Source organism: Carcharodon carcharias, chromosome 13 (assembly GCF_017639515.1).
Source record: "Carcharodon carcharias isolate sCarCar2 chromosome 13, sCarCar2.pri, whole genome shotgun sequence".
Taxonomy (NCBI): Eukaryota; Metazoa; Chordata; class Chondrichthyes; order Lamniformes; family Lamnidae; genus Carcharodon; species Carcharodon carcharias.
In genome coordinates, this window is record NC_054479.1 from 74,748,464 (window position 1) to 74,774,459 (window position 25,996).

The window sequence follows — 25,996 nt, forward strand, 5'->3', positions numbered from 1 at the left end:
GCAGTTCCACACACACTGACTCTCACTGGGGTGCAGTTCCACACACACTGACTCTCACTGGGGTGCAGTTCCACACACACTGACTCTCACTGGGGTGCAGTTCCACACACACTGACTCTCACTGGGGTGCAGTTCCACACACACTGACTCTCACTGGGGTGCAGTTCCACACACACTGACTCTCACTGGGGTGCAGTTCCACACACACTGACTCTCACTGGGGTGCAGTTCCACACACACTGACTCTCACTGGGGTGCAGTTCCACACACACTGACTCTCACTGGGGTGCAGTTCCACTCACACTGACTCTCATTGGGGTACAGGTTCCACACACACTGACTCTTACTGGGGTACAGTTCCACACACACTGACTCTCACAGTGGTGCGGGTTCCACACACACTGACTCTCACTGGGTACGGGTTCCACACATACTGACTCTCACTGGGTACGGGTTCCACACACACTGACTCTCACTGGGTACGGGTTCCACACACACTAACTCTCACCGGGGTACAGGTTCCACACACACTGACTCTCACCGGGGTACAGTTCCACACACACTGACTCTCACTGGGGTGCAGTTCCACACACACTGACTCTCACTGGGGTGCAGTTCCACACACACTGACTCTCACTGGGGTGCAGTTCCACACACACTGACTCTCACTGGGGTGCAGTTCCACACACACTGACTCTCACTGGGGTGCAGTTCCACACACACTGACTCTCACTGGGGTGCAGTTCCACACACACTGACTCTCACTGGGGTGCAGTTCCACACACACTGACTCTCACTGGGGTGCAGTTCCACACACACTGACTCTCACTGGGGTGCAGTTCCACACACACTGACTCTCACTGGGGTGCAGTTCCACACACACTGACTCTCACTGGGGTGCAGTTCCACACACACTGACTCTCACTGGGGTGCAGTTCCACTCACACTGACTCTCATTGGGGTACAGGTTCCACACACACTGACTCTTACTGGGGTACAGTTCCACACACACTGACTCTCACAGTGGTGCGGGTTCCACACACACTGACTCTCACTGGGTACGGGTTCCACACATACTGACTCTCACTGGGTACGGGTTCCACACACACTGACTCTCACTGGGTACGGGTTCCACACACACTGACTCTCACCGGGGTACAGGTTCCACACACACTGACTCTCACCGGGGTACAGTTCCACACACACTGACTCTCACTGGGGTGCAGTTCCACACACACTGACTCTCACTGGGGTGCAGTTCCACACACACTGACTCTCACTGGGGTGCAGTTCCACACACACTGACTCTCACTGGGGTGCAGTTCCACACACACTGACTCTCACTGGGTACGGGTTCCACACACACTGACTCTCACTGGGTATGGGTTCCACACACACTGACTCTTACTGGGTATGGGTTCCACACACACTGACTCTTACTGAGTATGGGTTCCACACACACTGACTCTCACTGGGGTACAGGTTTCACACACACTGACTCTCACTGAGGTACAGGTCCCACACACATTGACTCTCATAGGGGGTAGGGTTCCACACACACTGACTCTCACAGGGGGAAGGGTTCCACACACACTGACTCTCACAGGGGGAAGGGTTCCACACACACATTGACTCTCACAGGGGGAACGGGTCCATATACATACTGGGGTATGGTTCCCACTATGAGGAGCTACTAGGATAGGAGGACAAAGCCAGGAGGTGTGTGGGGCCAAGGTAGTTGTGTGGGGTTGCAGGCCTCAGTTGGTGGTGGAGTGTGGTGCGGGGAAAGTTCAGCTTGAGTCCCGGATCCAGTGGTAGGCCTCAGTTGATGGTGGGTTGGACACCTCTAATCATTTCCTGACTCTAGGCAGGTAGCAGGTCCAGCTAGGGTCCTGGGTCTGATGGCAGGCGGTTGGCCCGAACTTGCAGTGAGGGTGGAGTAGGGGTGGGAACTCTCCCATATCTCGGCAAAGTGGTGAAGTCCAGTTGAGGAAAGGGTGGAGGAGGAGGGGTGAGTGAGTGGGAGCTGTTTGGAGATGGGAGAGAGGATATGAGGGAGTGTGTGGGAGAGAGAGCTAATGATTGGCTTTGATGCCTTGATTGCTTCTGATGTCAAAAGTTGGCAATGAGCATTGATGACTGATGAAATACTCATTCCAAATTACACCTTTTGATGGAAAAGATCTATGAATGCTTTTGAGAGCATTTGAGCACATTTGAATGCAAAAGGTTGTCAAAATTTTCTGGTAGGGAGCAAGCTCCATTCTCAGCCAAAAGTGGTCCTGCTCTAATTAAGTATTTTTAATCTCCTTGTCCTTTTCCACTGCGAACCTCAACCTTATGATACAATGATAACCGTTCTTAAATATTCACTTCTGACATTTGATCCACTTGGCCCACCTCATTCTCCAGCACCAGATCCAGCAAGGCCTCCTTCCTCACTGGGCAGAAACATCCTGGCCTAGAAAATTCAGAAGCTCTTCTCTTTCTCTTGCCTTTGCATTATTAGTATCCCAGTTTGTTTAAGGGTAAATAAATTAAATCCTGGAAATGTTGTAATTTTACTCTGTATTTTACAGGGAGTCAGCAGGAATCAGAGAGAACACTGGGAGCGCAAATCAAAAAAAAATCAAAGAGTGACATCAAAGGATGGCAGGTAGGTGGTTAATTGTTCTGAGATCCTAGGGGTAAGGAAAAATATCAGGAGTGAAGTAAGTATAACAGTAAGAAAATTAATAAGAGTATTGGCACAGAGCAGGCATAATAGCATTAATTGAAAATAATCCCCCACTATCAACATCCTGGGGGGGTTACCATTGACCAGAAACTGAACTGGACTGGCCATATAAATACTGTGGCTACAAGAGCAGGTCAGAGGCTAGGAAGCCTGCGACGAGTAACTCACCTCCTGACTCCCTAAAGTCTGTTCACCATCTATAAAGCACATGTCAGTAGTGTGATGGAATACACCCCAATTGCCTGGATGAGTGCAGCTCCCACAACACTGAAGAAGCTTGACACCATAAAGGACAAAGTAGCCTACTTGGTTGGCACCCCATCCACAAACATCCACTACCTCCCCCACCGACACACTAACAGCAGTGTGTACCATCCACAAGATGCACTGCAGTAATCACAAAAGCTTCTTTTGACAGTACCTTCCAAACTCGTAATCATTACCATCGAGAAGGACAAGGGCAGCAGATAGATGGGAACACCACCAGCTGGAAATTCCCCTGCAAACCACTCACCATCCTGACTTGGAAATATATCACCGTTCCTTCATTGTTGCTGGGTCAAAATCCTGGAACTCCCTTCCTAACAGCACTGTGGGTGTACCTACAGGGACAGTGAAAGGGTGGGGCTAGGGACAGGGGTCTAGCTACAGGGGGCAGGGTAGGAGATGACTTAGCGGGTGACGGAAGTACGCTATGAGCACGTGTCTCTGACGCCCAGTCTCTGTTGACGGTGTCAGCTCTCAATCCCCGAATCGGAGAGCAGAGGTTGGAAACATAAACTCAGGATGCCCCGTGGAAGCCGGAGTCGAGCAAGGTGAGGGTTGCATTAAACCGCCCGGCCGGGTGGGCCCAGGTCCGGGGGTCGGACTGAGTCCAGGTCCGCGTTTCGGTCGCCGTTTCCCTGAAGGACGAGCCGAGGTCACCGGTTCAAATCCAGGCCTCGGCCTCGGCCTCGGCCTAATGATTCAAACCGCCTTTCTCTAGTTCAGAGAGTTGGGTCCGCGGCGCAGACAGCAGCTGGAGGGAGGACAGAAGGACCGCAAGAAACCCCCCTCTCCCCATCTCACCCCCCCTCACCTCCCGATCTCACCGCCGCCCCCGATCTCCCCCGATTCCCGTCTTCGCCCACCGCCACAACTCTCTCCCATTTCTCTCTCCCTCCCCCCTCGTCCACCCCACCACCACTACTCACTCCCATCTCACCCCCTTTCCCTCCAAGCTCACCGCCCCCCGATCTCACCCCCCCATCTCCCCGCGACTCCCATCTCCCCCCACAGCCCCCCCCGCCCCCGCACTCCCATCTCTCTCTCCCACCCACCCCGCCAACTCCACCACACCACCACCACTACTCACTCCCATCTCATTCCCCCCTACACCTCGGTTCCTCTCCCCTCCCACACTGACTCTGGGGTTAGTGCACCCAGACACTGCTTACTAATGATTTGTTTTCTTTATTTTGTAGCCGTCCAGCTCCCACTCGTGCTCCTGTCCCTGTTCGCCCTCCACCAGCTGCAGTTGCTCCTGCCCCAATGCAGCCCCAGCAGCCAGGACTGATGGCACAGATGGCAAGCACAGCAGCTGGTGTGGCGGTGGGTTCAGCGGTCGGCCATGTGATGGGGAGTGCGCTGACTGGGGCCTTCAGTGGAGGAAGCAGCTCAGAACCAGCCAAGGCAGATGTTACCTACCAGGTAAGGGAGACCTTTCCTGAGGCGACAACCCCTTCATCCCAGGAGTCGAGCCAGTAAACCTTCTTTGAACTGCTTCCAATACAGATAAATCCAGCCTTAAGTAAGGTGACCAAAACTGGTACCCAGTGTTCCAGATGTGGTCTCAAAAATCCTCTGTACAGCTGCAGCAAGACTTCCCTACTTTTATATTCCAACCCCCTTGCAATAAAGGCCAACATTCCATTTGTCTTCCTGATCACTTTCTGTACCTGCATATTAACTGTGATTCATGGACCAGGACACCCAGATCCCTCTGTGCTGCAGCATTCTGTAGTCTTATCTCCATTTAGAACCAAAGGCTATGGTGCAGAAAGAGGCCATTCAGTCCATCATGTCTGCGCCAACATTTAAATAATGTTCAGCTTTTCTATATTTCCAACCAAAGTGGACAACCTCACATTTTCCCACATTATACTTGCTGCTGCTGTTTGTAGCTACTCCGACCAGGAGATCTGCTCTCATGGTATGTCACACTCATTTGTATTGCTCCATCCTCACACATCCACTGTAGCTCATCTGGAACCGCTCAGTAATGTCTGTCATCCAACTATGCCTAGGCCATCCCCTCTTTCTGCTGGACAATTGCTTTGCCGTTCTTACCTGGGAACTTCTTGGGAGGGATGGCACCCCCACCAGATACACTGCCCTGAGCTCAGAAGTTACAAGCCTTTGTATCCTCCTCACAATGTGTTTTCCGACCCTATTTTTGTAGTGTCAGCAAATTTGGCTACAATACAATCAGTACAGTCAGTTTGGGTTGGGCCTGGGGTGGCAGGGGTATTGTTAGGGTGGGTTGAGTTGGGCCTCGTGTAGGCACGTTGGGCTGGGCCCACCCATCTGCCCCTCCCCCTAGGCCTGACCTGAATCCACACCCCCCCTCACCCCAGGTATCTCTGTGGCACCCCACTTGTTAGTTTGGCATTCTGAAAATGATCCATTTATCCTGCCTCTGTTACCTGTTCCTCTATCCACGCTAAAAATCACCCCCAACACTTGTGCGTGGCACCTTGCCTTTCAGCAATTGAAATACACCACATCTACTGGTTCCCCTTTTTCCACCCAACTTGTTACACACTCACAGAACTTGAAGAAATTTAGTCAAACACCTTTCCCAAGACCACGTTGATTCTGCCTGATGGTATTTTGATTTTCGAAATGTTCTTACTACATCTTCCTTCATATTGGATTCCAGCATTTTTCCAATGGCAGAAGTTAACTAACTGGCCTACAGTTTCCTGCTTTCTGTCTACCTCCTAAAGGGGTGTTACATTTTTCCGATCTGCTGGGGCCTTGCCAGAATCTAGGGAATTTTGGAAGATCACGAGCAATGCATTCACTATCTCTGCAGCCACTTTTAAGACCCCTAGGGTGCAGGTATTCAGGTCCAGGGGACTCATCTTTAGTTTCATTAGTTTTCCTAGTACTTTTTCCTCTAATTGTTTTAAGTTCTTCCCTCCCTCTAGCCCCCAGCTTTTCTACTATTCTTGGGATGTTTATAGTGTCTTCTACTATGAAGACAGGTACAAATTAATTGTTCAAAGTTTCTGCATTTCATTGTTTACCATTATAATTTTCATTGTCTAATTTTTCCCTCTTTATTCTTTTAGTCATCCTTTGTGGTTTGTAAAGCTTCCCCGATCCTCTGAGCTAACAGTAATCTTTGCAGCATTTTACACCTTTTCTTTCAGTTTGATATCATCCTTAACTCCCTTAGTTAACCATGGATAGTTCCTCCTTCTCTTAGAACCTTTCTCAGTGGAATATATCTCTGTTGATTCTTATGAAATTTCTCTTTAAACGTCTGCCACTGCTTCTCTAACGTCTTACCTTTTAATCTATTTTCCCATTCCACATTAGCTAACTTGTTCTTCATAAACTTAAACAAAAGCAATTACAAGGGTAAGACACTACTTTCAGACCCAAGTTTCTTGCATTTAAACTGAATGTGAATTCAGAGAATCACAGAATTGTTATGGTGTAGGAGAAGGCCATTTGGCCTATTGTGTTTTGCACCAGCTCCCTGAGCATTTTAACCTCCTGCCTTTTCCCCGTTACCCTGCACATTGTTTCCACTTAAATAATCATCCAGTTGTCCCCTTGAATGCCTCAATTGAACCTGCCACCACACAACCCTAACTACTCACTGTGTGAAAAAAGGTTTTCCTCACCTCGCATTTGCTTACTTTGCAAAACACTAGTATCCTTTATTTTATACTGACTCTCCATGTTCTTTGTACCAAAGTGTATCACCTCACACTTCTCTGCATTGAACTTCATCTCCCCATTCCACCAATTGTCAATGTCTTTTTGAAGTTCTACACCTCCCTCCTCACAGTTACAATTCTCCCAAATTTTGTGTCGTCTGCAAACTTCTGAAATTGTCCCATGCACACCAAGATCTGGATTGTTTATATAAGGAAAAACAAGGGTCCCAATACCGACCCCTAGGAAACTCCACTACAGACCTTCCGGCCTGAAAAATACCCATTAACCCTTACTCTCTCTTTCCTACCCTTCGGCCAATTTTGTATCCATGTTGCCACTGTCCCTTTTATTCATGACCTGTAACATTCCTCACAAGTCTGTTGGAAGTCCATACGCACCAATTCAACGGCCTTTCCCTCATCAACCATCCTGTTACCTCTTCAAAAAACTCCAAGTTAGTTAGACACGCTGACTCTTCTGAATCACTCCACGTGTTTCCATGTGGCTATTAATTCTGTCCCGAATAATTGTTTCTAGAGGTTTCTAGAATGGGGGGGAATGGTTGAGATTACTATTATTGCTCATTAATTATTTGATCCCATGGGGTCTGGGCAGAAAGGGGCTGGACTTCTTCAGTCTCCTCATCGTTGTGCACCTACTCCTGAAATTCTTACCTGATAAATGAAGGCAAGTGCTGTTCCCTTGTGATGTTGAATTGTACAGCATACTGATAGCCACTCAGTTGAGTGCTGCAGGGCTCCTCCAGGTGAGTGTAGACAGTGAAAGCATTGTTTGAGGGTGCAACTTGTGTGTCCTAAAATGTTCCTTATGGTAGGATTGAGGGCATACTGTGCTGTGTGCATGGACTCCAGACAAAAATGAGGAGACATGCCAGAAATGGTTAACTCTTGTCACCAGCAACAAGCCTTTAAGCTTTTCATTATGGGTTAAATACAACTGGCACAGAAGTGACAGAATTGTGACCACTTCTGGGATAACAGTCATTCACCTATCTGATGCCCTGCTTGAGTTGGCATTCCAGCTCCATATTGAGGGATTTTCATGTTCACTCTTTCCCAAGAGATCCTTTACTGAGAGACCATTAATTAATTCTGTCTTGTGACACATTACAAGGTCTAAAGTAGCTTGTTCCTGGTTGGCTTCAGAACATAATGTTCTAAGAAACTATGAATGTATCCTTAAGGCTATCTTGCAGTGGTACCGCGCAGATTACTGTAGTACTTTTCTTACAAGCCCCTATTATTTCTTGATATATACTTTGCCTTGCACTATAGCTACCGTTAAGGCATCTATAAACTACCCCTACTTGTGACTTCTTTCCTGTGCCATCTGTTGGACAAGTGTAAGGGCTGAGTCTCCTTCACTTTAACCTTCTGGATTCCCATGCCTGTCTCACTCATAATCACATGCTCCTGTCCCTGACCAATTCAGAGGTACTTAACTTAAGGGGTATGACTGCCTCCTGGAACCAAGTACCCAGTTAAATTTCTCCCTCCCTGATGCATAGCAGCATCTGAAGCTCAGCTTCCAGCACATCAACTCTGAGCTGAAGTTCCTGCAAATGTGTTTGCTGTGGGTCACAGGTGTCCACCAAACCTCACATGCTACAGCTGCAACACATCACCTGTCCTGCCATCTTTATTGTTTTATTTGTTATTTAAGATTCCAAATTTCAAAATATTATTCAACAATTATTTGTATTAAGGAATTCACTAGTTAAGCTTTGTAATACAGTACTTACTGTCCTAATTTAGAGAGAAAAACATAGAATTTACCAAACAATGACATAGCTACTCACCTGATTAATGCCTTTAGACCTCAGCCATCAGGTCTTGGTGCCTATTGCTTCCTCTTTCGAATCACTTCTTGTTTTGTAAAAGACCAGAACAGCACCACACAATGTGGCTGACTCTTAAATGCCCTCTGAAATGGCCTAGCAAGCCACTCAGTTATAACAAACCGCTACAAAGTCACAAAAAAGAATGAAACCTGGCATCGACCTAGGCACTGGAAACGACAATGGCAATCTCAGCCCTGTCGACCTTGCAAAGTCCTCCTTACTAAATTCTGGGGACTAGTGTCAAAATTGGGAGAGCTGCCTCACTAGTCTTTGGACTAGTCTATCCAGCAACAGCCTGACATAGTCATCCTCACAGAATCATACCTTACAGATAATGTCCTAGGCTCCTCCATCATCATCCCTAGGAATGTCCTGTCTCATCGGCAGGAGAGATCCGGCAGAGGTGGCGGCACAGTGGTATACAGTCAGGAGGGAGTTGCCCTGGGAGCCCTCAACTTTGACTCTGGACTCCATGAAGTCTCATGGCATCAGGTCAAACAAGGCCAAGGAAACATCCTGCTGATTACCACGTACCGCCCTCCCTCATCTGATGAATTGGTGCTCCTCCATGTTGGAACACCACTTGGACATTGAAGAGAATATTCTGCACCCTTGCCACCCTCAGTGCTTCCTCCATCACCAAGAGTGGTTCGGTAGCATCACTACTGACCGAGCTGGCCGAGTCCTAAGTGACATAACTGCTAGACTGGGTCTGTGACAGGTGGTGAGGGAAACAATAAGAGAGAAAAACATACTTGACCTCGTTCTTGCCAACCTGCCTGCTGCAGATGCGTCTGTCCATGACAGTATCAGTAGGAGTGACCAGCGCACAGTTATTGTGGACACGAAATCCCACCTTCACATTGAGGATACCCTCCATCGTGTTGTGTGGCACCACCACCATGCTAAATGGCATAGATTTCGAACAGATCTAGCAACTCAAGACTGGGCATCCATGAGGTGCTGTGGGCCATCAGCAACAGCAGAATTGTACTCAACCTGTAACCTCATAGCCTGGCATATCCCCCACTCTACCAGTACCATCAAACTAGGGGATCAACCCTGGTTCAATGAAGAGTGCAGGAGGGCATTCCAGGAGCAGACAAATGAGTTGTCACCCTGGTGCCGCTATAACACAGGACTACTTACGTACCAAACAGTATAAGCAGCAAGTGATAGACAGAGATAAGCAATCCCACAACCAACAGATCAGATCTAAGCTCTGCAGTTCTGCCATATCCCGTCAGGATTTGTGGTGCGTAATTAATCATCTCAGTGGAGGAGGAGACTCCACAAATATCCCCATCCTCAATGATGGAGGAGCCCAGCACAGGTGTGCAAAAGATAAGGCTGAAGCATTTGCAACAATCTTCAGCCAGAAGTGCAGAGGGGATGATACATCTCTGCCTCCTATGGAGATCCCCAACCAAACTTCAGCCAATTCAATTGACTTCACGTGATATCAAGAAATGGCTGAAGGCACTGGATAGTGCAAAGGTCATGGGTCCTGGAAAGTTACCCAGTTATGTTTTGTACACAAAAAGCAAATCCAACCCTACCGATTACCACCCCATCAGTGCACTCTCGATCATCAGTAAAGTAATGGAAGGGGTTATCAACCGTGCTATTGAGCAGTACGTGCTTAACAGTGACCTGCTCACTGATGCTCAGTTTGGGTTCCACCAATGTCATTCAGCGCCTGACAAAATTCCAGCCTTGGTTCAATCATGGACAAAAGAGCTGAACTCCAGACATGAGGTGAGAGTGACTGCCCTTGACATCAAGGCACCATTTAACTGAGTGTGGCATCAAGGAGCCCTAGCAAAACTGGAGTCAATGGGAATCAGGGGGAAAACTCTGCTGTGTTGGAGTCATACCCAGCACAAGTAAGATAGCTGTGGTTGTTGGAGTTCAATCATCTCAGTTACAGGACATCATTGCAGGAGTTCCTTAGGGTAGCGTCCTAGTCCCAATCATCCTCAGCTGCTTCATCAATGACCTTCCATCATAAGGTCAGAAGTTCGCTGATGATTGCGCAATGTTCAGCACCATTCACGACTCCTCAGATACTGAAGCGGTCCATGTCCAAATGCAGCAAGACCTGGACAATATCCAGGCTTGGCAAGTAACATTCGCGCCACACAAGGGTCAGGCAATGACCATCTCCAATGAGGGAGAATCTGACCATCGTTCCTTAATGTTTAATGGCATTACCATCACTGAATCCCCCATTATCAACATTCTAGGGGTTACCATTGACCAGAAACTGAACTGGACTAGCCATATAAATACTGTGGCTATAAGAGCAGGTCAGAGGCCAGGAATCGTGCGATGAGTAACTCACCACCTGACTCTCCAAAGCCTGTCCACCATCTACAAGACACATGTCAGGAGTGTAATGGAATGCTCCCTACCTGCCTGGATGAGTGCAGCTCCCACAACACTCCAGAAGCTGGACACTGTCCAGGACAAAGCAGCCCACTTGATTGGCATCACATCCACAAACATTCACTTGCTCCACCACTGACGCGCAGCAGCATGTACTGGCTAATTCACGAAGACTCCTTTGACAGCATCTTCCAAACCCATAACCACTACCACCTAGAAGGATGAGGGCAGCAAATAGATAGGAACACACCACCACCTGGAAGTTCCCCTCCAAGCCACTCACTATCTTGACTTGGAAATATATCACCATTCCTTCACTGTCGCTGGGTCAAAATCTTGGAACTCCCTTCCTAACAGCACTGTGGGTATACCTACACCACATGGACTGCAGTGGTTAAAGAATTGGTTCAGCTTACCACCACCTTCTCAAGGGCAACTAAGGATGGGCAATAAATGCTGGCCCAGCCAGTGAAGCCCACATCCCATGAATGAATTTTAAAAAAACACCCCTCACCAAATTCTCATGTTCAGTACTCTGTTGAAGCTATAATACATGGAGGCCATCTCAATGGAGTGATGTCCATTGAGCTGGCCTCCATGTTACTTAGTCCTTGAATAAGGATTTCTTGAGAGTCTCTCATCAGTCACTATCCAATACTCTGGCACTACCCCCTCCAACCCTGTATCTAGGGAAGATTATGGCAAATTCTTGTGCTTTCTCTGCTCCTGGTTCAACCTGGGATGCAAGCTATCTGGCCCAGGTAACTTATCCACTCAAGGCACAGCTAGTCTTTCCAGTACCTCCTGCCCCTTAATTTTTACCACATCTATTAGCTCTACCATCTTCACTTCATGTATTTTGTTAGCATCCCCTTCCATAGCACAGACCAATACAAAGTACTCCTCTTTGTCTCCAAAATTGGACTCACTCTACCTCTTATATCTGCTTACTGTTTACATGTCAGGAGAAGATTTTTGGGTCAATATTATATTCGCTGCCATTCTATTCTCCTATTCTCTCTTTGCCTGTCTCATTTTCCTCTTCATTTCCCCTCAATGTCTTTGTTTTAGAATGCTCCTGTGAAGCACCTTGGTCTGTTTCATGACCTGGGAAGGTGCTATGTAAATACAAGTTGTTTTTGTTGTATTATGTTGGATAGTGTAATGAAGAGACATTAGTGTATGGTGTTATTGGAAATTATTTTTAAATTGTAATTGGTCTGTGTGTGGCTTAATTGGATTAAAACCAGCTAGTCTGGGTGCTTTGATGGAAAGTGGTTTGAGATGTCAGCTAGATAAATGTAAATTAGAAAGTAAAGAGTACATTTGCATTTGTTGAATAAACCATTCAAAAGAGGGGAATAAAATCTTACACCTAGCCAGGAGACACCAAGCAATGTGTTTATATTACAAATAAAATTGGTGGAATGAAAGGATTATTGTTAGGAGAGGTAAAATTTTTAAAAACCTAGTAATATAATGGAAAAGTTACATTCAAAGGGATAGTTAGGTATAAACCGAGAGGAGTTTGTATGTGTGAGTTTAGAGGCATGTAAGATCTAAGCAGCCTGTAAGCCCTGTACAACTGTCTGCAAAGGAACCAAATTGCAAGGGACCTCGTTTTGAATTCATAAGGTCGAATGTGCTTTGCCTGGTGTCTTCAAAGTCTATGGGTTATTGTTGCCTTGGTGAAGATTTACCTGGGAGTGATTAATTTGGGGATTTATTTAAAAGTTATGGTAGTAATTTGTAGACGTGTGTATAATTTCTAGTTAAATTAATAAATGTATAATTTAGTTTTAATAAAAAACCTCTTGGGGCTTGGTGGTTTTACGTCTGAATTCAGAGCTGCATCACAAACATACCAATTTAAAATATAAGTTGTGATCGTAGTTCAAGTTTCCCTCTGGGATTTAACCAACTCAGCCTTTACCAACAGCTACGTGAAGGAAAGGGGATTGTAGGGTTGAGGGAGAAGCACCGTCAGGGACTCGTGTCTGTTTGTGGAGGAATTTTGATGTAGTCTAATGCAGTGCAGTAGTTGTACATTGTGGGAACAGGCCTTTAATCAGTAAAATTTCCTGTTTTCTTTGCAGGAGCCTCCACTGGCAGCAGCTCCGGCCCGGCCACAGACGCAGCAGAACATGCCGTGCCAGTTTGAAATGAGGCAGTTCCTGGAGTGTGCCCAGAATCAGCACGACTTGACCCTCTGCGATGGTTTCAACGAAGTGCTGAAACAATGCAAACTGTCACATGGTAAATGGGACAGGTTAAAAATTACATTGGTTTTAATTAGTTTATATACAGCAGTAATTATCCACTCCACATCTAGCTCAGTATGTGATGCACTACCCAGTGTGGTATGAAACCCAAAGTGACCCAGGCACCCAGCCTAGCTGTGTTGTGCGTCCGTCTGACTCACTGCTGCAGTGTTGAGTCTTTGTGCCTCAGGCTAGCGAGTCAGTGCACCAGTGTGTGTGGGAGGGTGCTAGTGGGAGAGTGTGTGTGTGAGGGAGAGAGGGCTGGAGCGCGTGTGAGGGAGAGAGGGCTGGAGCGCGTGTGAGAGAGAGAGGGCGGGAGCGCGTGTGTGAGACAGAGCGCGGGAGCGCGTGTGTGAGACAGAGCGCGGGAGCGCGCGCGTGAGGCAGAGGGCGGGAGCGCGCGCGTGAGGCAGAGGGCGGGAGCGCGCGCGTGAGGCAGAGGGCGGGAGCGCGCGCGTGAGGCAGAGGGCGGGAGCGCGCGCGTGCGGCAGGGGGCGGGAGCGCGCGCGTGAGGCAGGGGGCGGGAGCGCGCGCGCGCGGCAGGGGGCGGGAGCGCGCGCGCGGCAGGGGGCGGGAGCGCGCGCGCGCGCGGCAGGGGGCGGGAGCGCGCGCGCGCGCGCGGCAGGGGGCGGGAGCGCGCGCGCGCGGCAGGGGGCGGGAGCGCGCGCGCGCGGCAGGGGGCGGGAGCGCGCGCGCGCGGCAGGGGGCGGGAGCGCGCGCGCGCGGCAGGGGGCGGGAGCGCGCGCGCGCGGCAGGGGGCGGGAGCGCGCGCGCGCGGCAGGGGGCGGGAGCGCGCGCGCGCGGCAGGGGGCGGGAGCGCGCGCGCGCGGCAGGGGGCGGGAGCGCGCGCGCGCGGCAGGGGGCGGGAGCGCGCGCGCGCGGCAGGGGGCGGGAGCGCGCGCGCGAGAGGGGGCGGGAGCGCGCGCGCGAGAGGGGGCGGGAGCGCGCGCGCGAGAGGGGGCGGGAGCGCGCGCGCGAGAGGGGGCGGGAGCGCGCGTGAGAGCGTCAGCACGTGTGAGAGAGAGCGGGAGCGCGTTTGAGAGAGAGCGGGAGCGCGTGTGAGAGCGGGTGCACGCGCGTGTGAGAGCAGGAGCACGTAAGAGCGCGAGCGCGTGTGAGAGAGCGGGAGCGCGTGTCTGAGCGAGCGTGAGCGCGTGTCTGAGCGGTAGTGTGAGCGTGTGTCTGAGCGGGAGCGGCAGCGCTTGTTAGAGAGAGAACGGGAGCGAGTGTGAGAGCGGGAGCGAGTGTGAGGGAGAGCGGGAGCGAGTGTGAGAGAGAGCGGGAATGCATGTGAGAGAGGTCGGGAGCGCGTGTGAGAGAGGTCGGGAGCGCGTGTGAGAGAGCATGAGCGCGTGTGAGAGCAGGAGCGCGTGCGAGCGAGAGGTCGGGAGCGCGTGCGAGCGAGGGGGCGGGAGCGCGTGCGAGCGAGGGGGCGGGAGCGCGTGCGAGCGAGGGGGCGGGAGCGCGTGCGAGCGAGGGGGCGGGAGCGCGTGCGAGCGAGGGGGCGGGAGCGCGTGCGAGCGAGGGGGCGGGAGCGCGTGCGAGCGAGGGGGCGGGAGCGCGTGCGAGCGATGGGGCGGGAGCGCGTGCGAGCGAGGGGGCGGGAGCGCGTGCGAGCGAGGGGGCGGGAGCGCGTGCGAGAGAGGGAGGGCGGGAGCGAGAGGGAGGGTGGGAGTGCGAGCGAGGTAGGGCGGGAGAGCGAGAGAGGGAGGGCTTGAGCTCGAGCGCGCGAGAGAGGGAGGGCAGGAGCGCGCGCGGGCGAGAGAGGGAGGGAGCGCGCGTGCACGCGACAGGGAGGGAGGGAGCGCGCGCACGTGAGAGAGCGAGAGCACGTTTGAGAGTGACAGCGGGAGCATGAGCGCGTGTGAGGGAGCGGGAGCGCGAGTGAGAGAGCGGGTGATCGTGTCTGAGCGGGAGTGTGAGCCATGTCTGAGCGGGAGCGGGAGCGCATGTGAGAGAGAGAGCGGGATCGCGCGTGTGAGAGAGAGCGGGATCGCGCGTGTGAGAGAGAGCGGGATCGCGCGTGTGAGAGAGAGCGGGATCGCGTGTGAGAGAGAGCGGGATCGCGTGTGAGAGAGAGCGGGAGCGCGCGTGAGAGAGAGCTGGAGCGCGTGTGAGAGAGCTGGAGCGCGCAGGAGCGCGCGTGAGAGAGAGAGCGGGAGCGCGCGTGAGAGAGAGCAGGAGCGCGCCCGTGAGAGTGGGAGCGTGCGCATGAGAGGGAGCAGGAGCACGTGAGAGAGCGAGAGCACGTGTGAGAGAGTGAGAGCGGGAGCATGAGCGCGTGTGAGGGAGCGGGAGCACGTGTGAGGGAGCGGGAGCGCGAGTGAGAGCGGGTGTGCGTGTCTGAGCGGGAGCGCGTGAGAGCGAGAGCACGTGTGAGAGCGGGAGCATGAGCGCGTGTGAGAGGGAGCGGGAGTGGGTGAGTGAGCGAGCGGGAGCGGGTGTCTGAGCGGGAGTGTGAGCGCGTGTGAGAGAGCGGAAGCGTGCGCGCGTGAGAGCGGGAGCGTGCGCGCGTGAGAGCGGGAGCGTGCGCGCGAGAGGACATAAGCGCGTGCGAGAGAGGGCGGGAGCGCGTGAGAGAGAGGGCGGGAGCGCGTGAGAGAGAGGGCGGGCGAGCAGGAGGGAGTGCGCGTGAGAGAGTGGGAGCGTGCGCGTGAGAGAGTGGGAGCGTGCGCGAGAGAGGGAGCGGGAGCGCGCGCAAGAGAGGGAGCGGGAGCGCGCGCGAGAGAGGGAGCGGGAGAGCGGGAGCGTGTGTCTGAGTGGGTGCGTGAGCGTGTGTCTGAGCGGGAGCGTGAGCACGTGTGAGAGAGAGAGCGGGAGCGCGTGTGAGAGCGGGAGCACGTGTGAGAGAGAGCGGGAGCGCGCGTGAGAGAGGGAGCGGGAGCGCGTGTGAGAGCGCGGCAGCGCGTGTGAGAGAGGGCGGGAGCTCGTGTGAAAGAGGGCGGGAGCTCGTGTGAAAGAGGGCGGGAGCTCGTGTGAGAGAGGGCGGGAGCTCGTGTGAGAGAGGGCGGGAGCTCGTGTGAGAGAGGGAGCGGGAGCGCGTGAGAGAGCGGCAGCGCGTGTGAGAGAGGGCGGGAGCTCGTGTGAAAGAGGGCGGGAGCTCGTGTGAAAGAGGGCGGGAGCTCGTGTGAGAGGGCGGGAGCTCGTGTGAGAGGGCGGGAGCTCGTGTGAGAGAGGGCGGGAGCTCGTGTGAGAGCGGGAGCACGTGTGAGAGAGAGCGGGAGCGCGCGTGAGAGAGGGAGCGGGAGCGCGTGTGAGAGCGCGGCAGCGCGTGTGAGAGAGGGCGGGAGCTCGTGTGAAAGAGGGCGGGAGCTCGTGTGAAAGAGGGCGGGAGCTCGTGTGAGAGAGGGCGGGAGCTCGTGTGAGAGAGGGCGGGAGCTCGTGTGAGAGAGGGAGCGGGAGCGCGTGAGAGAGCGGCAGCGCGTGTGAGAGAGGGCGGGAGCTCGTGTGAAAGAGGGCGGGAGCTCGTGTGAAAGAGGGCGGGAGCTCGTGTGAGAGGGCGGGAGCTCGTGTGAGAGGGCGGGAGCTCGTGTGAGAGAGGGCGGGAGCTCGTGTGAGAGAGGGCGGGAGCTCGTGTGAGAGAGGGCGGGAGCTCGTGTGAGAGAGGGCGGGAGCTCGCGTGAGAGAGGGCGGGAGCTCGCGTGAGAGAGGGCGGGAGCTCGCGTGAGAGAGGGCGGGAGCTCGCGTGAGAGAGGGCGGGAGCTCGCGTGAGAGAGGGCGGGAGCTCGCGTGAAAGAGGGCGGGAGCTCGCGTGAGAGAGGGCGGGAGCTCGCGTGAGAGAGGGCGGGAGCTCGCGAGAGAGGGCGGGAGCTCGCGTGAGAGATGGCGGGAGCGCGCGAGAGAGATGGCGGGAGCGCGCGAGAGAGATGGCGGGAGCGCGCGAGAGAGATGGCGGGAGCGCGCGAGAGAGATGGCGGGAGCGCGCGAGAGAGATGGCGGGAGCGCGTGTGAGAGATGGCGGGAGCGCGTGTGAGAGATGGCGGGAGCGCGTGTGAGAGATGGCGGGAGCGCGTGTGAGAGATGGCGGGAGCGCGTGTGAGATAGCGGGAGCACGTGTGAGAGCAGGAGCACATGTGAGAGAGATAGTGGGAGCGCGTGTGTGAGAGAGCGGGAGCACGTGTGAGAGAGCGGGACCGCGTGTGAGAGAGAGCGGGACCGCGTGTGAGAGAGAGCGAGTGCACGCGCGTGAGAGAGTGAGTGCACGCGCGTGAGAGCGGGAGCGCGCGTGTGAGGGAGCGGGAGCACGTGAGGAAGCGGGAGCACGTGAGGGAGCGGGAGCACGTGTGAGAGCGAGAGCACGTGTGAGAGCGAGAGCACGTGTAAGAGTGAGAGCGGGAGCATGAGCGCGTGTGAGAGCGGGAGTGCGTGTGTGAGAGCGGGAGTGCGTGTGTGAGAGCGGGAGTGCGTGTGTGAGAGCGGGAGTGCGTGTGTGAGAGCGGGAGTGCGTGTGTGAGAGCGGGAGTGCGTGTGTGAGAGCGGGAGTGCGTGTGTGAGAGCGGGAGTGCGTGTGTGAGAGCGGGAGTGCGTGTGTGAGAGCGGGAGTGCGTGTGTGAGAGCGGGAGTGCTTGTGTGAGAGCGGGAGTGCTTGTGTGAGAGCGGGAGTGCGTGTGTGAGAGCGGGAGTGCGTGTGTGAGAGCGGGAGTGCGTGTGTGAGAGCGGGAGTGCGTGTGTGAGAGCGGGAGTGCGTGTGTGAGAGCGGGAGTGCGTGTGTGAGAGCGGGAGTGCGTGTGTGAGAGCGGGAGTGCGTGTGTGAGAGCGGGAGTGCGTGTGTGAGAGCGGGAGTGCGTGTGTGAGAGCGGGAGCGAGTGTGTGAGAGCGGGAGCGAGTGTGTGAGAGCGGGAGCGAGTGTGTGAGAGCGGGAGCGAGTGTGTGAGAGCGGGAGCGAGTGAGAGAGCGGGAGCGCGTGTGAGAGAGGGGGAGCGCGCGTGAGAGAGGGCTTGAGCGCGCGTGAGAGGGCTTGAGCGCGCGTGAGAGGGCGGGAGCGCGCGTGAGAGAGGGCGGGAGCGCGCCTGAGAGGGCGGGAGCGCGCGAGAGAGGGCGGGAGCGCGCGTGAGAGAGGGCGGGAGCGCGCGTGAGAGCGGCAGCGCGTGTGAGAGAGCGGCAGCGCGTGTGAGCGAGGGCGGGAGCGCGTGTGAGAGATAGCGAGAGCACGTGTGAGAGAGCAGGAGCACGTGTGAGAGATAGCGGGAACGCATGTGAGAGATAGCGGGATCACGTGAGATAGCGGCAGCGCATGTGAGAGATAGCGGGAGCGCGTGAGAGATAGCGGGAGCGCGTGTGAGAGAGCGGGAGTGCGTGTGAGAGAGCGGGAGCGCGTGTGTGAGAGAGCGGGAGCGCGTGTGAGAGAGAGCGGGAGCGCGTGTGAGAGAGAGCGGGAGCGCGTGTGAGAGAGAGCGGGAGCGCGTGTGAGAGAGAGCGGGAGCGCGTGTGAGAGAGAGCGGGAGCGCGTGTGAGAGAGAGCGGGAGCGCGTGTGAGAGAGAGCGGGAGCGCGTGTGAGAGATAGCGGGAGCATGTGTGAGAGAGCGGGAGCGTGTGTGAGAGATAGCGGGAGCGCGTGTGAGAGCGTCAGCACGTGTGAGAGAGAGCGGGAGCGCGTTTGAGAGAGAGCGGGAGCGCGTGTGAGAGCGGGTGCACGCGCGTGAGAGAGCGGGAGTGCGCGTGTGAGAGGGAGCAGGAGCACGTGAGAGTGCGAGAGCACGTGTGAGAGCGCGAGCGCGTGTGAGAGAGCGGGAGCGCGTGTCAGCGAGCGTGAGCGCGTGTCTGAGCGAGCGTGAGCGCGTGTCTGAGCGGTAGTGTGAGCGTGTGTCTGAGCGGGAGCGGCAGCGCTTGTTAGAGAGAGAGAGAACGGGAGCGAGTGTGAGAGCGGGAGCGAGTGTGAGGGAGAGCGGGAGCAAGTGTGAGAGAGAGCGGGAATGCATGTGAGAGAGGGCGGGAGCGCGTGTGAGAGCGGGAGCGCTGAGAGAGCGGGAGCGCGCGTGAGAAAGCGGGAGCGCACATGTTAGAGCGAGCGGGAGCACGTGTGAGAGCGTGAGCATGAGCGCGTGTGAGAGCGGGAGCGCATGTGAGGGAGCGGGAGCGTGTGAGTGAGCGGGTGCGCGCGGGAGCGGGCGCGTGAGAGCGGGAGCGCGCGCGAGAGAGGAAGGGTGAGCACGTGAGAGAGCGAGAGCACGTGTGAGAGAGCAGGAGCATGAGCGCGTCTGAGAGCGGGAGCGCGTGTGAGGGAGCGGGAGCACGTGAGTGAGAGAGCGGGTGCACGTGTCTGAGCGGGAGCGTGAGCGTGTGTCTGAGCGGCAGCGCGTGTGAGAGAGCGGGTGCGCGTGTGAGGGAGCGAGAGCGCGAGTGAGAGAGTGGGTGCACGCGCGTGAGGGAACAGGAGCGCGCGCGAGAGAGGGAGGGGGAGCACGTGAGAGAGAGCGAGAGCACGTGTGAGAGAGTGAGAGCGGGAGCATGAGCGCATTTGAGAGCGGGAGCGCGTGTGAGGGAGCGGGAGCACGTGAGTGAGAGAGCGGGTGCGCGTGTCTGAGCGGGTGCATGAGCGCGTGTGAGGGAGCGAGAACGCGTGTAAGAAAGCGGGAGCGCGTGTCTGAGCGGGAGTGTGAGCGCGTCTCAGCGGGAGTGGTAGCGCTTGTGAGACAGCGGGAGCGTGTGTGAGAGTGAGAGTGGGAGCGCGTGTGACAGAGCGGGAGCGCGTGTGACAGAGCGGGAGCGCGTGTGACAGAGCGGGAGCGTGCGTGAGAGCGGGAGCGTGCGTGAGAGCGGGAGCGTGTGTGAGAGAGAGGGCGGGAGCGTGTGTGAGAGCGGGTGCGCGCGTGAGAGAGCGGGAGGGTGCGAGAGAGCGGGCGCGCGCGTGAGAAAGGTAGCGGGAGTGCGTAAGAGAGAGCGGGAGTGCGTGAGAGAGAGCGGGACCATGAGCACGTGTGAGAGAGCGGCAGCACATGTGAGAAAGCGGCAGCGCGTGTGAGATTGGGAGCACGTGTGAGAGAGAGCGGCAGCGTGTGTGAGAGAGATAGCGGGAGCGCGTGTGAGAGTTAGCGGGAGCGCGTGTGAGAGTTAGCGGGAGCGCGTGTGAGAGATAGCGGGAGCGCGTGTGAGAGATAGCGGGAGCGCGTGTGAGAGAGCAGGAGCATGTGTGACAGTGATAGCAGGAGCGCGTGTGAGAGATAGTGGGAGCGCGTGTGAGAGATAGTGGGAGCGCGTGTGAGAGATAGTGGGAGCGCGTGTGAGAGATAGTGGGAGCGCGTGTGATAGTGGGAGCGCGTGTGAGAGAGAGCGGGAGCGCGTGTGAGAGAGAGCGGGAGCGCGCGTGACAGAGAGCGGGAGCGCGCGTGAGAGAGAGCAGGAGCGCGTGTGAGAGAGAGCGGGTGCACGCGTGTGAGAGAGCGGGAGCGCGTGTGAGAGAGCGGGAGCGCGTGTGAGAGAGCAGGAGCGAGTGTGAGAGATAGCGGGAGCGCGTGTGAGAGAGCGGGAGCACGTGTGAGAGAGAGCGGGAGCACGTGTGAGATAGCGGGAGCGTGTGTGTGAGAGCGGGAGCGCGTGTGTGTGAGAGCGGGAGCGCGTGTGTGTGAGAGCGGGAGCACATGTGAGAGAGCGGGAGCACGTGTGAGAGAGAGCGGGAGCGCGTGTGAGAGTGGGAGCGCGTGTCTGAGCGAGCATGAGCGCGTGTCTGAGCGAGCATGAGCGCGTGTCTGAGCGGGAGTGTGAGTGCGCATCTGAGCCGGACCGGCAGCGCGTGTGAGAGAGAGCGGGAGCGCGTGTGAGAGAGCGGGAGGGAGTGTGAGAGCGGGAGCGCGTGTGAGAGAGGGCGGGAGCGCGCGTGAGAGAGCGGGAGCGCACGTGAGAGTGCGGGAGCGGGAGCACGTGAGAGAGCGAGAGCACGTGTGAGAGCGGAAGCATGAGCGCGTGTGAGAGCGGGAGCGCGTGTGAGGGAGCGAGAGCGCGAGTGAGAAAGTGGGTGCGCGCGTGTGAGAGAACGGGAGCGCGCGCGAGAGAGGGAGGAGGAGCACGTGAGAGAGAGCGAGAGCACGTGTGAGAGTGAGAGCGGGAGCATGAGCGCATTTGAGAGCGGGAGCGCGTGTGAGGGAGCGGGAGCACGTGAGTGAGAGAGCGGGTGCGCGTGTCTGAGCGGGTGCATGAGCGCGTGTGAGGGAGCGAGAACGCGTGTAAGAAAGCGGGAGCGCGTGTCTGAGCGGGAGTGTGGGCGCGTCTCAGCGGGAGTGGTAGCGCTTGTGAGACAGCGGGAGCGTGTGTGAGAGTGAGAGTGGGAGCGCGTGTGACAGAGCGGGAGCGTGCGTGAGAGCGGGAGCGTGCGTGAGAGTGGGAGCGTGTGTGAGAGAGAGGGCGGGAGCGTGTGTGAGAGCGGGTGCGCGCGTGAGAGAGCGGGAGGGTGCGAGAGAGCGGGCGCGCGCGTGAGAAAGGTAGCGGGAGTGCGTAAGAGAGAGCGGGAGTGCGTGAGAGAGAGCGGGAGCATGAGCACGTGTGAGAGAGCGGCAGCACATGTGAGAGAGCGGCAGCGCGTGTGAGAGTGGGAGCGCGTGTGAGAGCGGCAGCGTGTGTGAGAGAGATAGCGGGAGCGCGTGTGAGAGTTAGCGGGAGCGCGTGTGAGAGTTAGCAGGAGCGCGTGTGAGAGATAGTGGGAGCGCGTGTGAGAGATAGCGGGAGCGCGTGTGAGAGAGCAGGAGCATGTGTGACAGTGATAGCAGGAGCGCGTGTGAGAGATAGTGGGAGCGCGTGTGAGAGATAGTGGGAGCGCGTGTGAGAGATAGTGGGAGCGCGTGTGAGAGAGAGCGGGAGCGCGCGTGAGAGAGAGCGGGAGCGCGCGTGAGAGAGAGCGGGAGCGCGCGTGAGAGATAGCGGGAGCGCGCGTGAGAGATAGCGGGAGCGCGTGTGAGAGAGCAGGAGCGTGTGTGAGAGAGAGCGGGTGCATGCGCGTGAGAGAGCAGGAGCGCGTGTGAGAGAGCGGGTGCACGCGCGTGAGAGAGCGGGTGCACGCGCGTGAGAGAGCGGGAGCGCGTGTGAGAGAGAGCAGGAGCGTGTGTGAGAGAGCGGGTGCACGCGCGTGAGAGAGCGGGAGCGCGCGCGTGAGGGTGCGGGAGCACGTGAGAGAGCGGGAGCATGTGTGACAGCGATAGCGGGAGCGCGTGTGAGAGATAGCGGGAGCGCGTGTGAGAGTGGGAGCGCGTGAGAGATAGCGGGAGCGCGTGTGAGAGAGAGAGCGGGAGCGCGTGTGAGAGAGAGAGCGGGAGCGTGTGTGAGAGAGAGCGGGAGCGTGTGTGAGAGAGAGCGGGAGCACGTGTGAGAGAGAGAGCGGGAGCGCGTGAGAGAGCGGGAGCGCGTGTGAGCGAGAGCGAGAGCGCGTGTGAGAGAGCGGGAGCGCGTGTGAGAGAGAGCGGGTGCACGTGCGTGGGAGAGCGGGAGCGCGCGCGAGGGAGCGAGAGCACGTGAGAGAGCGAGAGTACGTGTGAGTGAGAGCGGAAGCATGAGCGCGTGTGAGAGCGGGAGCGCGTGTGAGATATAGCGGGAGCGCGTATGAGAGAGATAGCGGGAGCGCATGAGAGGGATAGCGGGAGCGCGTGAGAGAGCGGGAGCACGTGAGAGCGTGAGCATGTGTGAGAGCGTGAGGGAGCGAGAGCGTGTGTGAGAGAGCGGGAGCGTGTGTCTGAGCGAGCGTGAGTGCGTTTGAGCGGGAGTGAGCGTGTGTCTGAGCGGGAGCGGCAGTGCTTGTGAGAGGGAGCGGGAGCGCGTGTGAGAGAGAGCAGTACCCCGTGAGAGAGCAGGAGCGCGTGTGAGACCGGGAGCGAGTGTGAGAGGGCGGGAGTGCGTGTGAGTGAGAGGGCGGGAGTGCGTGTGAGTGAGAGGGCGGGAGTGCGTGTGAGTGAGAGGGAGGGAGTGCGTGTGAGTGAGAGGGCGGGAGTGCGTGTGAGTGAGAGGGCGGGAGTGCGTGTGAGTGAGAGGGCGGGAGTGCGTGTGAGTGAGAGGGCGGGAGTGCGTGTGAGTGAGAGGGCGGGAGTGCGTGTGAGTGAGAGGGCGGGAGTGCGTGTGAGTGAGAGGGCGGGAGTGCGTGTGAGTGAGAGGGCGGGAGTGCGTGTGAGTGAGAGGGCGGGAGTGCGTGTGAGTGAGAGGGCGGGAGTGCGTGTGAGTGAGAGGGCGGGAGTGCGTGTGAGTGAGAGGGCGGGAGTGCGTGTGAGTGAGAGGGCGGGAGTGCGTGTGAGTGAGAGGGCGGGAGTGCGTGTGAGTGAGAGGGCGGGAGTGCGTGTGAGTGAGAGGGCGGGAGTGCGTGTGAGTGAGAGGGCGGGAGTGCGTGTGAGTGAGAGGGCGGGAGTGCGTGTGAGTGAGAGGGCGGGAGTGCGTGTGAGTGAGAGGGCGGGAGTGCGTGTGAGTGAGAGGGCGGGAGTGCGTGTGAGTGAGAGGGCGGGAGTGCGTGTGAGTGAGAGGGCGGGAGTGCGTGTGAGTGAGAGGGCGGGAGTGCGTGTGAGTGAGAGGGCGGGAGTGCGTGTGAGTGAGAGGGCGGGAGTGCGTGTGAGTGAGAGGGCGGGAGTGCGTGTGAGTGAGAGGGCGGGAGTGCGTGTGAGTGAGAGGGCGGGAGTGCGTGTGAGTGAGAGGGCGGGAGTGCGTGTGAGTGAGAGGGCGGGAGTGCGTGTGAGTGAGAGGGCGGGAGTGCGTGTGAGTGAGAGGGCGGGAGTGCGTGTGAGTGAGAGGGCGGGAGCGCGTGTGGGAGAGCGGGAGCGCGTGTGAGAGAGCAAGAGCACGTGAGAGAGAGCAGGAGCATAAGCGCGTGTGAGGGAGTGGGAGCACGTGTGAGGGAGCGGGAGCGTGTGTGAGAGAGAGTGGGTGCGCGTGCCTGAGCGGGAGAGGCAGCACTTGTGAGAGTGGGAGCGCGTGTGAGAGAGAGAGCGGGAGTGAGAGAGAGAGCGGCAGTGTGAGAGAGAGCGGGAGCGAGTGTGAGAGAGAGCGGGAGCGAGTGTGAGAGAGAGCGGGAGCGAGTGTGAGAGAGAGCGGGAGCGAGTGTGAGAGAGAGTGGGAGCGAGTGTGAGAGAGAGTGGGAGCGAGTGTGAGAGAGAGTGGGAGCGAGTGTGAGAGAGAGCGGGAGCATGTGTGAGAGAGAGCGGGAGCATGTGTGAGAGAGAGCGGGAGCATGTGTGAGAGAGGGCGGGAGCGCATGAGAGCGGGGGCACACGTGAGAGAGTGGGAGCGCGCATGAGAAAGGGAGCGGGAGTCATGAGAGAGAGCGGGAGTGCGTGAGAGAGCGGGAGTGCGTGAGAGAGCGGGAGTGCGTGAGAGAGCGGGAGTGCGTGAGAGAGCGGGAGTGCGTGAGAGAGCGGGAGCGTGAGCGCATGTGAGAGAGCGGCAGCGCGTGTGAGAGAGCGGGAGCGCGTGTGAGAGATAGCGGGAGCGCGTGTGAGAGAGATAGCGGGAGCGCGTGTGAGAGAGATAGCGGGAGCGCGTGTGAGAGATAGCGGGAGCGCGTGTGAGAGATAGCGGGAGCGTGTGTGAGAGAGCGGGAGCGCGCGTGTGAGAGGGAGCGGGAGCGTGTGTGAGAGAGAGCGGGAGCGCATGTGAGAGTGCGGGAGCGCGTGTGAGAGAGAGCGGGTGCACGAGCGTGAGAGGGAGCGAGAGCACGTGTGAGAGTGAGAGCGGGAGCATGAGTGAGAGAGCGGGAGCGCGTGTGAGAGCGGGAGCGCGTGTGAGAGCGGGAGCGAGAGCGAGTGTGAGAAAGAGAGGGAGCGTGTGTGAGAGAGGGCGGGAGCGCATGAGAGCGGGGGCGCGCGTGAGAGAGCGGGGGCACACGTGAGAGAGTGGGAGCGCGCGTGAGAAAGGGAGCGGGAGTGCGTGAGAGAGAGCGGGAGTGCGTGAGAGAGCGGGAGCGTGAGCGCATGTGAGAGAGCGGCAGCGCATGTGAGAGAGCGGCAGCACGTGTGAGAGAGTAGGAGCGCGTGTGAGATAGCGGGAGCGCGTGTGAGAGATAGCGGGAGCGCGTTTGAGAGAGCGGGAGCACGTGTGAGAGAGATAGCGGGAGCGTGTGTGAGAGAGCGGGAGCATGTGTGAGAGAGATAGCGAGAGCGTGTGTGAGAGAGCAGGAGCGCGTGTGAGAGAGTGCGGGAGCGCATGTGAGAGTGCGGGAGCGCATGTGAGAGTGCGGGAGCGCATGTGAGAGAGAGCGGGTGCACGCGCGTGAGAGAGAGCGGGTGCACGCGCGTGAGAGAGAGCGGGTGCACGCGCGTGAGAGGGAGCGAGAGCATGTGTGAGAATGAGAGCGGGAGAATGAGTGAGTGTGAGAGCGGGAGCGCGTGTCTGAGCGAGCGTGAGCGCGTGTCTGAGCGGGAGTGTGAGCGTATGTCTGAGCTGGAGCGGCAGCGATTGTGAGAGGGAGCGGGGGCGCGTGTGAGAGAGAGCGGGGGCGCGTGTGAGAGAGCGGGGGCGCGTGTGAGAGAGAGCGGGAGCGCGTGTGAGAGAAAGCGGGAGCGCGTGTGAGAGAGAGCGGGAGCGCGTGTGAGAGAGGGCGGGAGCGTGTGTGAGAGAGGGCGGGAGCGCGTGTGAGAGCGGGAGCGCATGAGAGAGCGGGAGCGCGCGTGAGAGAGCGGGAGCATACGTGAGAGCGTGAGTGCGCGTGAGAGAGGGAGCGGGAGCACGTTTGAGAGAGAGTGGGAGCATGAGTGCGTGTGAGGGAGCGGGAGCGCGTGAGTGAGAGAGCGGGTGCATGCTTGAGTGGCCGCGTGAGAACGGGAGCGCACGCGAGAGAGGGAGGGGAGCACGTGAGAGAGCAAGAGCACGTGTGAGGGAGCGGGAGCATGTGAGTGAGAGAGCGGGTGCGCGTGTCT

The 25,996-nt window shown here is 57.2% G+C and overlaps 1 protein-coding gene across 1 annotated transcript in view; it reads left to right on the forward strand.

The window, feature by feature from the left end:
* The first annotated feature begins 3,403 nt into the window (after nucleotides 1-3,403).
* The window catches only part of chchd10 (coiled-coil-helix-coiled-coil-helix domain containing 10), an 82,444-nt gene continuing 59,851 nt past the window's right edge, over nucleotides 3,404-25,996 (forward strand). Inside the window, exons 1-3 of the mRNA XM_041202032.1 lie at nucleotides 3,404-3,552; nucleotides 4,201-4,426; nucleotides 13,016-13,175. Coding sequence (XP_041057966.1) covers nucleotides 3,524-3,552; nucleotides 4,201-4,426; nucleotides 13,016-13,175 — 415 coding nt within the window. The 5' untranslated portion in view covers nucleotides 3,404-3,523. The remainder of the gene's footprint in view (nucleotides 3,553-4,200; nucleotides 4,427-13,015; nucleotides 13,176-25,996) is intronic.